Source organism: Equus przewalskii, chromosome 9 (assembly GCF_037783145.1).
Source record: "Equus przewalskii isolate Varuska chromosome 9, EquPr2, whole genome shotgun sequence".
Classification (NCBI taxonomy): Eukaryota; Metazoa; Chordata; class Mammalia; order Perissodactyla; family Equidae; genus Equus; species Equus przewalskii.
The window spans coordinates 17,956,108-17,971,885 of NC_091839.1; the positions used below are offsets into that span (position 1 = coordinate 17,956,108).

At 58.0% G+C, this 15,778-nt stretch overlaps 1 protein-coding gene across 1 annotated transcript in view; it reads left to right on the plus strand.

Annotated features, from left to right (window-relative positions):
• Positions 1–125: 125 nt before the first annotated feature.
• GRIN2D (glutamate ionotropic receptor NMDA type subunit 2D) overlaps positions 126–15,778 on the plus strand; it is a 33,578-nt gene continuing 17,925 nt past the window's right edge. The window contains exons 1-8 of the mRNA XM_070558079.1: positions 126–266; positions 3,454–3,944; positions 7,136–7,755; positions 11,076–11,190; positions 11,538–11,749; positions 12,007–12,175; positions 12,808–12,961; positions 15,574–15,699. Coding sequence (XP_070414180.1) covers positions 3,480–3,944; positions 7,136–7,755; positions 11,076–11,190; positions 11,538–11,749; positions 12,007–12,175; positions 12,808–12,961; positions 15,574–15,699 — 1,861 coding nt within the window. The 5' untranslated portion in view covers positions 126–266; positions 3,454–3,479. The remainder of the gene's footprint in view (positions 267–3,453; positions 3,945–7,135; positions 7,756–11,075; positions 11,191–11,537; positions 11,750–12,006; positions 12,176–12,807; positions 12,962–15,573; positions 15,700–15,778) is intronic.

A 15,778-nucleotide genomic window follows, 5' to 3' on the forward strand; every position in this document is an offset into this window, starting at 1 on the left:
GGCGTCCTCGCCTAGTCTGGGTGGCCGCAACCTTGGGGGACAGACAGGGCAGGACGGGACGGAAAGAACAGGAGGGAGAGCCGGAGCCAGAGACGGGCAGGAGGTCCCCGCCACCGCCACCACCACCACCACCGCTGCCGCCGCCGCCCCAGGGCCTGGCCCCCACAGCGGCTCCCTGAGCCCTCCGCCAAATCTTCGGGTCGCTGGACTCCGGTTCCAGTCCTGGCCCCCCTGAAATTCCCCCCACAGAACAGGGTCATGAAAAGGTAAGGCCGGGGGTGGGGATGCACGCGTGGGGTGGGGACAGGGACCCCCAGATCTAGGATGGGGAAAGTTGGCCAGGGGCCTCAGGGGAGAAGGGGCATTGAATGGCAAGCAGGGGTCTTGGCCAGCCCGGTTCCCTTGTCTCTTGGGGACTCTCCTCTGCCCCCTCTCTTTCTCCCTCTCCGAGCCCCTTTTTCCTGGGTTTCTACACCTCAGACCTCCTGACACCCCCCCCATTTCTCTGACACTTTTCTCCCTCTCCCCAGCCCCACATACCTGACACCTCATCTCTTTCTCTACCCCCCATCTCTCCATCTCACCTTCCCTCTGCACCCCCCTGCCCACATCAGTCTCCCCCCCTCGCTGGCCCGTCCCTCTCGCTCTCTCCTCTCACTCTCCCCTCCCTTCTCAGTGCTATGAGTCTGCTATTAATACCCCTGCCAAGGACCTTGAGGGCATCCGGGCCCCTGGCACCCCTCACCCCAATCTACCACCCCTTCCTCAAGGTTCTGGAATACCCTTCCAGCCTCGTCTGAGCACCAGGATCAGGGTGGGGAGAGACCGGTGGTGGAGGTGGGGGGGAACGGATGCCGTCTGCAGCACGACACGAGGGGGGGCGGGCTGTTGATCAAAGTGGCCTCTCATCTCTTCTGTGATGGATTTGGGGGGGGAGCGACAGAGACGGGGACACCCCAGGAATCTCTGGCACCCTCCTCCTCCTCAGCTGGGGGACAGGCTGTGCTGTGTACAGGACCTGAGTGGGGCGACTGGGAGGCTGGAGCTGGGGGGTGCCCAGGATGTTGAGACGGATGGGGTTTGAGACAAAAAGGGGGTCCTTAAGGGCAGGGGGCCTGGACTCCTGGTTGCTGGGCATAGAAGGGACTGGGCACCTGGATTCCTGAGTCTAGGGGCAGAACGGGGCCGGGACTCCTGGGTCCTGGGGGAGTCGGGGGCCTAGGGCCAGGATTCTTGAGTCTTTATGGGAGAAGTTGGAGGATAGGGTTTCGGTGTCTGAGAAAGGGGCTGGGGGCTCAGTCTCCTGAGTCCCTTACAGGGCAGGGGATGGGGGTCTGGACTCTGGCCCCTTGGGGAGGGAAGTGGGGACTGAGGCTCATGAGGAGGTGGAGATTGGAGGTCTGGACAATGTGATCTCTGAGGGTGTAGGATCTGGCGACTGGGCCTCCAGAGTCCTCCGGCGGCTGGGGGGTGCCCATTCTCGGTCTCTGGACGCCTGGGAGACTGCCCTCTTGAATCCCTCATGGGAGAGGACTAGACATCCAGCCTCCTGGGAAGGGTGGTGCTGGAGATGCCCTCTTGGGCCTCGGCAGGGAGCAGGACCCTGGGGTCCCCAAGGGCAGAGGCCAGGCAGGGGTGGGTCTGAGAGAGGCAGAGGAGGCTGAGGGCTTCCTGCCACCGGGAAGGGAGGAGAGAGCGAGTGTTAACCCCCCGGGGGCCAGGCCACAGCTGTGGGTTATTTTGGGGCAGAAAGGGGGCTATTCTGAGCACTGATTGAGCCAGCTGCTTGGGAAGGGCAGAGAGGAGGAGCGAGGAAGAGCCAGGATTTGGGAGGGATGGGCATGTTAGGAGCCCCCGCCCCCATCCCTGGGGAGACAGTGGCCCAAGATCTCTGGGAAGGTGGGTGGGGGTGACGGGGCAAGGCCTCTAGGCAAGGGAGGAAGTGTGGGCCTTTCCCCCACCCTGGCTGTCTGTGGGGTGGACAAGGCCTGCGCTACCATGGCAACCGGACAGGAGCGTGATTGACAGCCAATAGAGAACCCTTCCCTGTCTGGACCCTCACCCCGTCAGGAAGCCCCTCGTGCAGGCTCTGATCCCTCTCTGGGAACCAGGAGTCCAAGCTCCCTGTGCCCTCCCCACTCAGGCCTAGGAGCCAGGAGTCTGGGCTCCCAGCCCGACCACCCCAGGAAGCTAGTATTCACCAGGGGACACAGGAAGAGACGCTGTATTTCCTCTAATTTACTAAATTGCTCCGGGCTGGGAGCCAGGGACCCCTGCCCCCAGCTCTCCACAGCTGTGCCCCCCAACCCTGCAGCCCAGCCTGGGCCCTGAATCTCTTTCTAGCTGTCGCTGAGAATGGCGAGACAGCGACAGGAGTAAGGGGACCAAAATGGGTTGGGGGTTGTGGTCGGGGTGAGGGGTAAGGTCAGGGGGCATTTTGTCTCTTGGGATACCCACTAATTTCTTTTTCTCTCTCTCTCTCTCTCCCCCCACACACCTGACCCCTTTTCCCCCTCTCATCTTTTTTCTCTCACTTTTACTTCCTATTATTTTTGATCTCTCCTGCCTCTCGCCTTCCCGGCCTTCCTTTCATGTCTGTGCTGGGCACCTCCCTGGTGGGGGTCTTGATCTTCGCCTTTCCTCGCTATTTCTGTCTTCCTATGTTTGCCTGCTCTGCCTGCCTCCTCGCTCCACCTCTAATTCTGCCTGTTTCTCCATCTCTTGTGTGTGTGTGTATCTCTGGGTGGCCGGGGTCTCTGTCTCTGTCTTCCTGGATTTCTTTCCATCTTCATCTCTCTCCAACTTTCTCATCTCTTCTCTCTCTCTCCTTCCTTCATCTATCTCTGCGTCTCTCCCTGCCTCCGTGTCATTCCCTCATTTCTGTCACTCTGTCTTATCTCTCTCTGCCTCGTCTCCCTGTCTCTGTCACTGAGCTTCTCTGTTTCTCCTTCCATCTCTCTTATTCCTGTTGCTCTCTCCCTGACCATCTCTCTGTTACTGTTTGCATCTTTATTCCTATCTCTCTGGGCCTCTCTCTGCTCCTATTCTGGTCCCATCTCTGTGGTTCTGTTTCCCATCTGTCCTGATTCATTGTCCTCCCCATTCCTACCTTGTCTATCTCTTCCCTACCTCTCTATCTTCTCTATCCCCATACCTCCACTCTCCCTGTCCCTGTGTCTTTCCGTCTCTCCCTTTGCTTCTGTATCTCTCCCTGTCTCTCTGTCTGTCTCTGTGTCTCTCCCTGTCTCTCCCTCTGTCTCTATCGCCCCAACCTTTCCCTCCCCTACCCATCTCTGCGTCTCTCCCTTTCTGTATCTCTTCTCCGTGCGTCTCTTTCTGTATCTTGTCTCCCTGCCTCTGTCTTCCCATCTCTGTGTCTCTCTCTCATTTGTGTCTCCCCGTCTCTGTGTGCCCCTACTCCCCCCGTGACCCTCCCCGGGCCCTGGCGCTCAGAGGCTGCCCGGCGGAGCCCGCAGGCGATGCGCGGCGCCGGTGGCCCCGGCGGCCCTCGGGGCCCCGCTAAGATGCTGCTGCTGCTGGCGCTGGCCTGCGCCAGCCCGTTCCCGGAGGAGGCGCCGGGGCCGGGCGGGGCCGGCGGGCCCGGCGGGGGGCCCGGCGGGGCGCGGCCGCTCAACGTGGCGCTCGTGTTCTCGGGACCCGCGTACGCGACCGAGGCGGCGCGCCTGGGCCCGGCCGTGGCGGCGGCCGTGCGCAGCCCGGGCCTGGACGTGCGGCCGGTGGCGCTGGTGCTCAACGGCTCGGACCCGCGCAGCCTCGTGCTGCAGCTCTGCGACCTGCTGTCGGGGCTGCGCGTGCACGGCGTCGTCTTCGAGGACGACTCGCGCGCGCCCGCCGTCGCGCCCATCCTCGACTTCCTGTCGGCGCAGACCTCGCTGCCCATCGTGGCCGTGCACGGCGGCGCCGCGCTCGTGCTCACGCCCAAGGTGCGCGCGACCTGCGGGCGGGGGCGGGGCCAGCCGCTGGGGGCGGGGTCAGCCCTGAGGGTCCGCATCTGGGACGGGGTGGGGCCAGATGGTAGGGGCGGGGCTGCCTTGGAGGGGCGTGGTCTCCAGGATGAGCGGGGTTTAGGGCGAGGCCAGTCAGTGACGGGATGAGTTAGGGTGAGGGAGGGGACCAGGGACGAGGCAGGGCCTATGCTCTGTACTAAAAGGGCGGGATCTAGAGAGGAAGATGGTCCTGGAGTGGGGTTTGGACAGGGGAAAACCCAGCTGTAAAGCGTGGAAAGCGAGAATCCAGAGGGGGGGCCTGGGATGCTGGAGGCCCAACTTAGAGGCCGGCCCAGCCAATGAGACATCAAAGCCAGGAGCCTGCAGAGGAGTAGGGGCAGAGGCTGGAGCTAGCCTCCCGAGGGCTCGGGAGGGACGAGCTGGAGTGGACTTCTGTTAGCGAAAGGACAGAACTAGACCAAGCCTCGTGTGTGTCTGAGGAGAAGAGGTCAGCTAAGAGGTGATGCCTGAGAAGGGGCGGGGCCTAATCAGGGGTGAAGCCAGTGTAACCAAGTTGGGACTCGATGGAGGCCGGGCCCACCTGAGTGGGTGGAACCTAAGTCTCCACCAATTCCCTGCTGGGAGGGCCGGTGGTTTTGTGACTACATCACTATTGCATGCTGGGACTCGTAGTAGTTCTCTCCTGTCCAGGGCATTCTGGGAAGGGCTTCTGGCCAACTTGCTTCATCTCTTTGGCGTGTTGTCCAGAGATTTGTAGGCAGATCACCTGCAAAGTGAACGTATCACTTCCTGGCTGCCACCTCCATGGCATATGGAGTGATGCGGTCTCTCTTGCCACATTGCTGCTGAGAAGTGTGGGCTGCTCTATTTATTGTCTGAGGGACACTGTGACTCGCTCGGTGTACACCGTTGCCCTCTGGGAAATGTAGTCCTCTCAGTGTCTGGCTGGAAGAAAGAGTGGTCCTCACAGCTCCATCTGTGCCCCCACTGAATCCTGGGAACGTGGTCCTCTCAGCTCACCTCCATCTGCCAAGGGTGAGGTCCTCTCAGCATTCTCATTGCATGCTGGGAGACCTCATCCCCTACACATATAACCACAGGCACTCGCCTAGGGAGAAAGTCCACTTGCTCTTCTCATGGCATTACCGGAAGATTTACTGAGGGCTGATTCTATGCCAAGGCTTTTTTAGGTTCTAGGGAATACAGTTGTGAAAGGAGAAAAAAAAAGTCCCTGCTCTTATGGAGCTTGCATTCTAACAGAGAACAGACAAAACGAATAACAGTGAAATCTGTCCTGGAGGAAAGTTAATGATCGAGGATGGGGTGTCAATAGATGGCAATCAGGGGAGGCCTCCCTGAGAAGGTGACAACTAAGCCAGACCTGGGGACTGAGGAGGGCTGGGTCCAGCATGGAGGAGCCGGGGAAAAGTGTCCCCAGGAGAGGCACCAGCGAAGGGCAAAGCCCCTGAAGCTAGAAGGAACTTGATGAGTTTGAGGAAGAGCAAAGAGGTGGGGGTGGCGGGAGATGAGGTCAGAGAGGCAATGGGGGCCAGTTCGTGCAGGGCCTTGTGGGCCACAGCAAGGACTTTGACTTTGACTCTAAGGCAGAATTGTTGGAAGGTTTTCAACCAAGAAGGGATGCGATCCAATTAATTTTTTGAAAAGATCACTCTGGCTGCTGTCTGGAGAATGGACTGGAAGATGCGAGAAGGGAAACAGAGATGGGTTAGGAAGGTGTTGTAGTTGTCTAGGCAAGAAAGTGGGGACAAGGAGGGTTGTGACGGGGGCAGGAGTGAGGAGTGGAAGACTCGGGTCATGTTATGAACAGAGAGCCGAGAAGTCCTGGAGATGGCCTGGATGTGGGCATGAGGGGAAGAGAGGGAAAGGATGATTCAGCTTTGGGACCTGTGCATCTGGGTGAATAAGAAAAAAAGGACAGGGAGCAGGTTTGAGGCAGGGAAAAGACTGAGAATTCTGCTTTTGACATGCTAATTTTGAGATGCTTCTTGGAAATCCAAGGGGAGCTGTTGAGTAGAAAGGGGAATAGGTTTGTCCAGAGCTTACAAAAGAGGTGGTGACAGGCTAGGAGCCATCAACATGTCCAGCGCTGTCCAATAGAACTTTCTGCAATGATGAAGATGATTTATATCTGCTCTGTCCAGTATGACAGCCACTAGCCACGGGTGGCTGTTGAGCACTTTAACATGTGCTGAGGGCAACTAAATTTTATTTAATTCCAACTAATTTAAATCTGAATAGCCATGGGTGGCTAGCAGCTACTATACTAGGTAGCGCGGGAGACAGTATTTAAACCCATGGATCTGGATGAGACCATCAGGGAGTGGGGACAGAGAAGAGAACACTAAGGCACTCCTACATTTAGAATTCTGACTGAGGAAGAGCGTCCAGCAAAGGAAACAGAGAAGGAGGGGCCAGGGAGGTAGGAGGAAAACCAGACAAGGGCAAGTCCGCTCAGCAAAGCCTCACCCAGGTGGGAGAGACACTACCTTCAGCACCCTCATTGCATGCTGGGAGATGTAGTCCCTCTCAGTGGATGCTGGGAACTGTAGTTCCCTCACTGGATGCAGGGTGTATTCATTACAGTAATGTTAGCTAGCTACTGTAACAGATAAACCCCCACATCTCAGTGGCTCAACGCAGTAGAAGGTTGTTTCTCACTCATATGAAATCCAAACAGATGTTCCTAATTGGAGGTGGCTTCCCTCCAAGTGGTGACTCAGGAACTCCAGCTTCTCCCTCTGGTGGCTCTGTAATCCCCTAGGACTTCAGAGTTCTCTTCTGGGGCCTCTGGCTCTGCCATCAGACAGGGAAGAGAGTAGGGTGCATGGGAGAGAGTTTTTACAGATGAGCCTAGGACTCAGTCAAGTGGCTCAACCTAACCCAGAGCTAGTTCTGTGTCCCAGCAGGAAGAGGAGATGAGTTTGGTGAACAGCTAGTCAACCTGCCATATTGAGAGCTGAGGCCGCCAGGGGCCGCTGGGAGTGGTGGTGCCCTTATCACTTGCTGGGAGATGAGTTCCCCTCTACACCACTGGGAGCTGTGGTCCCCTCGCTGACTGCTGAAGGTCGCTTATCGACCACTGGGAGACCACTGTGGTCTCCCCATGGGGAGACCTGACATCCTCTCCCTCCCTCCATCCCTCGCAGGAGAAGGGCTCCACCTTCCTGCAGCTGGGCTCATCCACAGAGCAGCAGCTCCAGGTCATCTTTGAGGTGCTGGAGGAGTACGACTGGACGTCCTTTGTCGCCGTGACCACACGTGCCCCGGGCCACCGGGCCTTCCTGTCCTACATCGAGGTGCTGACTGATGGCAGCCTGGTGGGCTGGGAGCACCGCGGGGCGCTGACGCTGGATCCTGGGGCGGGCGAGGCCGTGCTGGGTGCCCAGCTCCGCAGCGTCAATGCACAGATCCGCCTGCTCTTCTGTGCCCGTGAGGAGGCTGAGCCCGTGTTCCGGGCAGCCGAGGAGGCTGGCCTCACCGGGCCTGGCTACGTCTGGTTCATGGTGGGGCCCCAGCTGGCTGGAGGTGGGGGCTCAGGCGCCCCTGGGGAGCCTCCTCTTCTGCCAGGAGGCGCCCCCCTGCCTGCTGGACTGTTTGCGGTGCGCTCAGCTGGCTGGCGGGATGACCTGGCCCGGCGTGTGGCAGCTGGCGTGGCCGTAGTGGCCAGAGGTGCCCAGGCCCTTCTGCGTGACTATGGCTTCCTGCCAGAGCTCGGCCACGACTGTCGCGCCCAGAACCGCACCCACCGAGGAGAAAGTCTACATAGGTGAGTGGGACTGGGGTGGGAGGGCTGTCGGAAGGTTCCAGAGCCCGATGACCTTGGGTACTCACGTGCTGAGTGGCCACAAATGGGTCCCATCCGCTCGGAGCTTCAGTTTGCTTTTCTGTAAAAAGGGTGTAATTGGGTCTCCTTTCTGGGGTTAAATCAGGTCATTTGGAAAAAGCATCTGAGACAGTGACTGCGGCGTTACTCTGTTTCATGATTCTGAGATGCAGATTTTTTTCAGTTTAATGTCTTTAAAATCAAGATGTGTCTTACGACTGATGGCTCCTCGTGGTTTAATTGGCAGCGCTTTTTTCTTTGTGGTACATAAAAATGGAGATACATCTTAGAGTTGACAGCACCTTAGAGTCCATGAAATACCCTAGTTGGGGGTATGAACTGAACATCAGTAACAAAAAGACCCAACAACCCAGTGGCCCGAAATTCGGTCGTGGGCACGTCGGAATTCCAGCTCGTGAGAAGGGGAAAGAGAGAAAGCGGAGAGCTAGCAATTCCCTTTTGAGCAAATAAGGTGGAAGGAACCAGACTTACACCCCATTGGTGAGAACGTAGTCATGTGGTCAGAGCTGTCTGATTGGTTGTTTACAGGGGTGTCCGTACAGATTGGTTAGACAGCGATTCTGATTGGCTAGTGCTTGTGCTGCCCGGATGGTTAGATATTTTGAACGTCACCCCTGCACGTGGCCTGGGCTAGCTGCAAGGAAGACGAGGAAATGTCAGCTCTACCTGGGCAGGTGTGCGCCCAGCATCCGTGCTGTTGTTTTGGAAGAAGAGCGGTTTGGTGGAAAACAGCATCTCCACCATGGGAAGCTTTGGGAGTGAGAAGCGGATGAGTCTGGGGACAGAACAGTGGAAGGAGAGGGCTGTAATCCCGAAATGAGCCTGGGAAGAGGGGCTGGGTGCGGAAGAAAACCTAAGGGAGGAGGTTGGAGAACTGGTGAGTGGAGACGCAGGATCCAGGGACACGAGGGTGCGAAAATGATGCCTCGTTCATGAATACTTACTGAGCACCTGCTAGGAACTAGGGCTCCTGCTGGGCGCTGGGAGCACAGAGATGAATAAGACCACGGACTTCTCTTCAAAGAACGCAGGGTCCTGTAGGGGCGGCAGACAGGGATGGGGATAATGACAGCACAGCGTGATGCTTGCAATACTGGAGGCAGCATGGGCGTTTTGGGAGTGCCAGGAGGAATACTGTCTAAGCCAGAAAACCAACATTTTTGGTTGCAAGAAGCAGCGTCTCATTCAAGTTTCCTCAGGGAAAAGGGGGTTTATTGGAAAAATAAACAAGCACAGAAACCCAGACATCAGGAATTGAAGCCAAGCCTGGGGACCAGCTATTCCTTCATCTCTTTCTGATTCTGTCTCTTTCTTACTCTCTCCGCCCCTGTCTCTCTCTGCTTTTCTGCCTCTCTCTCCCTCCCTCCCTCTCTCTCTCTCTCTCTCTGTCTCTCAGGCTTGCCACTCCAACAGGCTATCCAGTTCTTCTCTTCCCACCGCTTACCCAGCATCTCTGCTCCCTCATGATATGCATCATTTCAGCCCATGCCGTTCCCCACCCATCCCTCCAAACCTCACAGCTAAGGCCTCCCAGGGGAGGAATTTTATTGGCCCCAACCAGCCTTCCAAACTAGGCTACACAAGTCATGGGTCAGCCTATGGAGTCAGGGAGATTTCCAGGAGGAGGAGATAGCTAAGCTGAGACCTGAAGGATGAGTTGCTCATTCATTCATTCATTGAAAAGCCCTATATGGAGGGTCTCCTATGTGCCCAGCACTGCTTTTCTATATAGTGTTGAATAAGGTGTCTGCTCTCACAGAGCTTACAGTCTCATAGGGGAGACAAGCAGTGAACAAGCCAAAAAAGAAAGATGAAAATATCAGCAAGCAATAACTTCTGAGATGAAATTGAAACAAGTGGAATGTGATGAGAAATGCCTAGGGTGCTAGGTCAGGCGGGGTCGTCAGGAAAGGCCTTTCTGACTAGGTGGAATGTGAAGGCAAAAGATGGATAAAGAGAAAGAATCGTCTACTGGAAGATCTGAGTGAAGAGAAGAGAGAGGGACCAGCTGGTGCAAAGGCCCTGGGGCTGGAAATGCCTGCTTGGGAGCCTGAAATAAAGCCAGTGTGGCTGGCGCACAGTGGGCAAGTGGGAGGAGCTGTGATGAGGGGATGGAGAAACTCACAGGGCCCAGCTCGTGTAGGGCATTGAGGCCAGGTTGGGGATTTAGATTTGATTCTAAGAGTGGCTGGGAATTTACCAGAAATAGAGGGTATTCTAGGCAGGAGGAACAGCACAGTGCAGAGGCCTGGGGGCGGGGGGGGGGGGGCGGGGAACTTGGGCAGGTTGATGGGACCACCATAGCTCAGGGTGGATGGAGGGAGGAGAATTGGGGGTCGGGGGTGATGAGGCTGGGGAGGTAGACGGGGCCAGGTCACAAGGGCCTTGAACACCAGCTGGAGGGGCTTGCACTTGGTTCTGGGGCACTGGGGAGCCATGGGTGGGTTATGAGCAGGGAAGAGATGGAGTCAGTTTTGGGTATAGAAAGACCCCTCTGGGGCAGAGTGGGGAACAGACAAGAGAAGGGAGATTGGAGGCTGGAAGTGAGGCAGGAGGCTGGGCTGGGGGTCCAGGAGGGCTTCAGGGACAGAGAGGAGGGCATAGGGCAGAGAGATTCCAGGGACAAGAAGGATGGGGCTTGGGGACTGATGGCCTGGGCGGGCGGAAGAAGTGAGGGGGTGAGGACCCAGCTGAGGGTCTGGCCCTGTGACCAGGGCAATGCAACAGGCATTCAGAGCAGAGGGTGCCATTGCATAGTGAAGATATCTGTGGGTCCAGAGACCTTCCAGGGGCCTCTCCCAGAGGAACGGACGCTTGAGTGGAGTCTTGAAGAAAAGAATTGATCAGGATGAGAAGGGACAGAATTAGGGTTTTCCAGGCAGAGAGAACGGCATCTACAAGGGCCTGGAGATAGGAAACCACTTGATAGTTTGCGTTCAGTGTCGGCGGGGCACAAAAAGGGTTTGGGGTGGAAAGTTTAAAAGCAGGAAGGCATCAGAGATGGGGCTGCAGAGGCGGGCGGGGCCAGAACACGCGGCCAAGGTCCGGAACCCTGTCCTGTGGGTGCTGGACAGCCAGGGGAGAGTGCTGAGCAGAGAAGAGGCATATTTGGGTTTTCAAGATCTTGGAGGAGAGAGTCCAGCGGCGGGCTGGGGCTGGTCCGTAGAAAGGGGACTTTCTCTGCCTTCAGCGGTGCAGGTCCTGGCCAGGTCCCCACACTCCCCTCCCTTCCTCCTGGGCAGGTACTTCATGAATATTACCTGGGATAACCGCGATTACTCCTTCAATGAGGATGGCTTCCTGGTGAACCCCTCCCTAGTGGTCATCTCTCTCACCAGAGACAGGACATGGGAGGTGGTGAGTCCCAGCCCCAAGCTCAAGCATGGGAAAGGGCGTGGACTCCTGGGTCCTGGGGAAGAGGGTGTGAGGACCCAGACTCCTGGGTCGTGGAAGAGATGCGAGCTGAAGTCCTCGACTCTGGCCTCTGAAGGAGGAAGGGGCTGGGAGCCTGGACTTCTAGGAAGTGGGGGAAAGAACAGGGATCCCAGAACCCTGGGTCCTAGGGGAGGGAAGGAGATGGGGTCCAAACTCCTGGATCTGAGGAAGAAGGAGCTGGGAGCCCAGGCTCTGAGGAAGGAGGGCCATGAAGGCCAGGACACCCTGGAAAGCCCCCCAGGAAGCCTGAAGCCCTTCTCTTGGCCAAGGTGGGCAGCTGGGAGGAGCAGACTCTCCGCCTCAAGTACCCGCTGTGGTCCCGCTACGGCCGCTTCCTGCAGCCAGTGGATGACACACAGCACCTCACGGTGGCCACGCTGGAGGAGAGGCCCTTTGTCATCGTGGAGCCCGCCGACCCCATCAGCGGCACTTGCATCCGAGACTCCGTCCCCTGCCGGAGCCAGCTCAACCGCACCCACAGGTGACAGCCCAGGATCCAGGAGTTCCAGCTTCAAAATCCTTCTCCCTTGAAGCCCAGTAGTCCTGGACCCAGCCCCCTCCTCCCTTGGGACCCAGGACCCACAAAGCCCTCCAGCTCGGTGACCTTGGACAAGTCCCCTAACTCCTTTGAGTCTCAGTGTTCCCAGAAAGCGCTAGCCATAGTTTTAGCTGCTGCTTGTCCCTCCCTCCACAAGGCGGGGGGTCCTCAACGTCCCCAAGCCTCCTCGCTCCCCGCAGCCCTCCGCCGGACGCCCCCCGCCCAGAGAAGCGGTGCTGCAAGGGCTTCTGCATCGATATTCTGAAGCGGCTGGCGCAGACCATCGGCTTCAGCTACGACCTCTACCTGGTCACCAACGGCAAGCACGGGAAGAAGATCGATGGCGTCTGGAACGGCATGATCGGGGAGGTGAGGCGGCGGGGACAGGCGGGGGGCGGGGCCGGGACGGCTGGGGGCGGGGCCAGGGCGGGGCGTGGCCGGGGCGCACGGAGGCGGGGCCGGGACGGCTGGGGGCGTGGCCATGGCTGGACAGGGGCGGGGCCGGGGCTCGCGGGGGGCGTGGCATCTTCTGAGCCAGGGGGCGGAGCCAAGAGGCGGGGACGCCGGTCCAGAGGGGGCGGGGCCACGAAGGGAGCTCTCTGGGGCGAGGCCAAAAGGAGGGAACGCCTAGATTTGACGGGGCGGGGCCACGAGAAGGCCCCACCTTGGCGGAGGGGCGGGGCCAGGAGGAGGGACCTTTGGGGCGGAGGAGGCGGGGCTAAGAGGGGGAAACTCCTAGGAGGAGGGGGCGGGGCCGGGAGGACGGTGCCCAAAACCTCCAGAGGGTTTGGTAGGGGAGCAGGATGCGACTGGGGGCCACCTCTTCCCACTCCTGTTCCCCGACTCCCTCCTCCACCTTTCCTGCCCCACTCTGCGTCCCCCTCATCCACCCACCACCCTCCTAGCCCTCCCTCTCACCCTGTCACTGGTCTCCCGGCCCCTTCAGCCTCTTGCGCCTGAGCCAGCCTGGTCCCCTCACCCAATCCTCGCTCTCCCCCCAGGTGTTCTACCAGCGCGCGGACATGGCCATCGGCTCCCTCACCATCAACGAGGAGCGGTCCGAGATCGTGGACTTCTCCGTCCCCTTCGTGGAGACGGGCATCAGCGTCATGGTGGCCCGCAGCAACGGCACTGTGTCCCCCTCAGCCTTCCTCGGTGAGCCTGGGCCCTGGGCTGGGGAGCTGAGTGCCGGACTTGGCCACCCACTTCTGCAAAAAATGGCCATGAAAACCCTATGAATAGCAGCAGAGTATTGTCTGATGTAGGATGGGAAGGGGAGAGGATGGCACAGAAATACCAGGCAGGGCTCCACTGGGACGCTAGGAGTCAGAATCCACTCGAGGACAGTAACAACAACAAGGAAGCCTGAGTTTCAGGAGGCTTCTCTTAGCCTCTTGGCTCTGTACCTGGTTTTGTATTCATAATTTTGTATTATTTTTTCTTAAAGAGAAGCCTCCAAATTGTATAAGCTTCGGGCCCCACAAACCCCGTGTCTTCCCCTGTATATAAGGATGAGATGAGGAAAGGAGATTAGCGTGGTCCTGGCACATGTTAATTCACCCATCAACAGTGTTTACTGAGCATCTCCTGCGTGCCCAGCTCTGAGCCGCGCACCAAGCCTTGTCCCCTATGAGCTCTTGGCCTCATGGGGGAGACAGAAAATAAACTCCCAAAGGGATCCATGGACAGGATCACTTCAGATGGTGGTGAGGGCTACGAGACATTAAGCCAGGGTGAACAGATGGGGAGGAATAGGACTGATGCTGCCATGAGTGGGCAGGAGGCCCTTTTGAGGGGGTGACCTAGTCCTGGGTAGATCTGGCTGGAAAAGCAGTCCAGGCAGATGGAACAGCAAGGGCAAAGGCCCCAAGGTGGGAATGTGCATAGAGTATTTGTGAAATTGCGGGAGGCCTCTGTGGCTGGAGAGGAGCAGTGAGTGAGAGAAATGGAAAGTGAGGGTGGGGAGGAAACAGGGCAGATGGCACAGGGCCTTGGAAGCGATGGTAGGAAGGCTGGGTTTTTCTCTTCTTGTAATGGCAGGGGTTTTAACTCCAGATAGTGGTGTAGGGATATACAATCAGATTTAGGCTTTTAAAATACCCCACGGGCAGGCTCTGAGGAGCAGGGGACTCATGAGGAGCCTACTGTAGAGGTCTGTGCAGAGAGGATGGGGTGTGGAATTGGAAGACGGCAGTGAGGGTGAGACAAGAAGCCTGACTTGGGATGTGGTTAGAAAGCTGACACCAAGGGCCGGCCCCATGGTGTAGCAGTAAAGTTTGGGATGCTCTGCTTTGGCAGAGGGCGTCCCACATACAAAATAGAGGAAGATTGGCATGGATGTTAGCTTAGGGCCAACCTTCCTCCACAAAAAAAAAAAAAACAAAAAAGGAAGCTAACACCCAGATGGGTTGATGGCTTTGAGGTGGTTTGGACTAGGATAAAGACCTCATTTACTAAGCTTAGAGAAGACAGGAGAAATGTCCATTGGGCCAAGGACAGCAGTTCTGTCAGGTCCCTCTTGTTCTCTGAAGTCTGGGCAAAGCTCCTGGGAGGGGGAGGGGCTGGGAGAAGGGACATCCCTTCCTTTGTATTTGACTTTCTGTCTACGTCCCCAACGATGTCTCTTGTGGCCTCCTCTTTGCACCAAGGTCTCTGCAGGGCACTCTGAGATGCACCACGTGGGGCCCCTGCCTCCTGCAGGGGAGTGACAAGGTCATATTTATGCCCCATCACGTTGCCCAGCGGAGACGACAGGCGTGTCCCCAGATGCCGCAGTGACAGTCCGGGGTGGTGACAGGGGCAGTCCTGGCCGCTTGCTCTTGTCTCAGGGAGGTCAAATCACCCAGGACTCCAGGAAATGGTGATGTGGTGTTATTGTCAGTGAACTCCTGGAGGCAGTGTGAGGAGGGGACACGTGAGCTTGAGTTTGTCTGATGGACAGGTCAGGGTAGCACCTCTGGCAGGCATCTGTGAGACAGGGGCAGCGAGAGTGCGGCTCGTTCAGGGAACTGTGAGTTCTGGGTCGTTACAGCAGTGGGATCCTAAGAGAGTGATCAGGCCCGAGAGGAGGGCAGGAGTAAGACTGAGGGGCGAGGATTTCGTCCTGGGGGTGCAGGGGAGCCGCAGAGCGCTGTGAGCCAGGTCATCTCCGGGTGCAGAAAGAACCTCTAGGGCCATGGGGATGAGCTGGAGAAAAGAGGCTGGGGAGATGGTCCCAGGGAGAGAACGAGGCCTGAGCTGGGCTGGCCACAAGAAGGGAGAGGAAAGGCCGAAGTGGGGGAGGACGGGGACAGGAGGACGGGGCGGGGACTGACAGGCTGTGGCTGGTGAGGGAGAGAGAGGGAGGGGGTGAGGATAGCAAATGGGGGGGTTTGGGTTATGATGGGCTGGATGGTGGGGCTCCCAGGATTGGGAGCCTGGGGGTTGGTGCTGGGCTCAGTGTGGGACATGAATGGCCTGGGGTAATGGGGGGGCAGGAGGACATGGAGACTCGGGGCTGGGGTTCAGGAAGCATATTTAGGAGACAGTTTATATTTGGCTGTTGAAACCATAGAAACGGTTGAGATGGCTGTCTTTGAGAGAGAGACTGTTTCCCGGGGGTCTGGGTGGGCAGTGAGGCTGTCCCCAAGATGGGGAACCTGGGAAGGGGACAGAGTAGGACAGAGTCGGATCCCGGCTGCACCTTGTGCACATATCTGTGCACCCCCCCCCCCCCCCCCCGATCCTTTGCTTGGCTGAGACATGACCACACACCTCCTCGCCCCCAGAACCCTACAGCCCCGCCGTGTGGGTGATGATGTTCGTCATGTGCCTCACGGTGGTCGCCGTCACTGTTTTCATCTTCGAGTACCTCAGTCCCGTCGGCTACAACCGCAGCCTGGCCACGGGCAAACGTGAGTCCGCCCTTCCTCCAACCCCCTACCCCAGAGCGCCTGGACCACGGATAGAACTACATTTCCCAGCAGCCCCTGG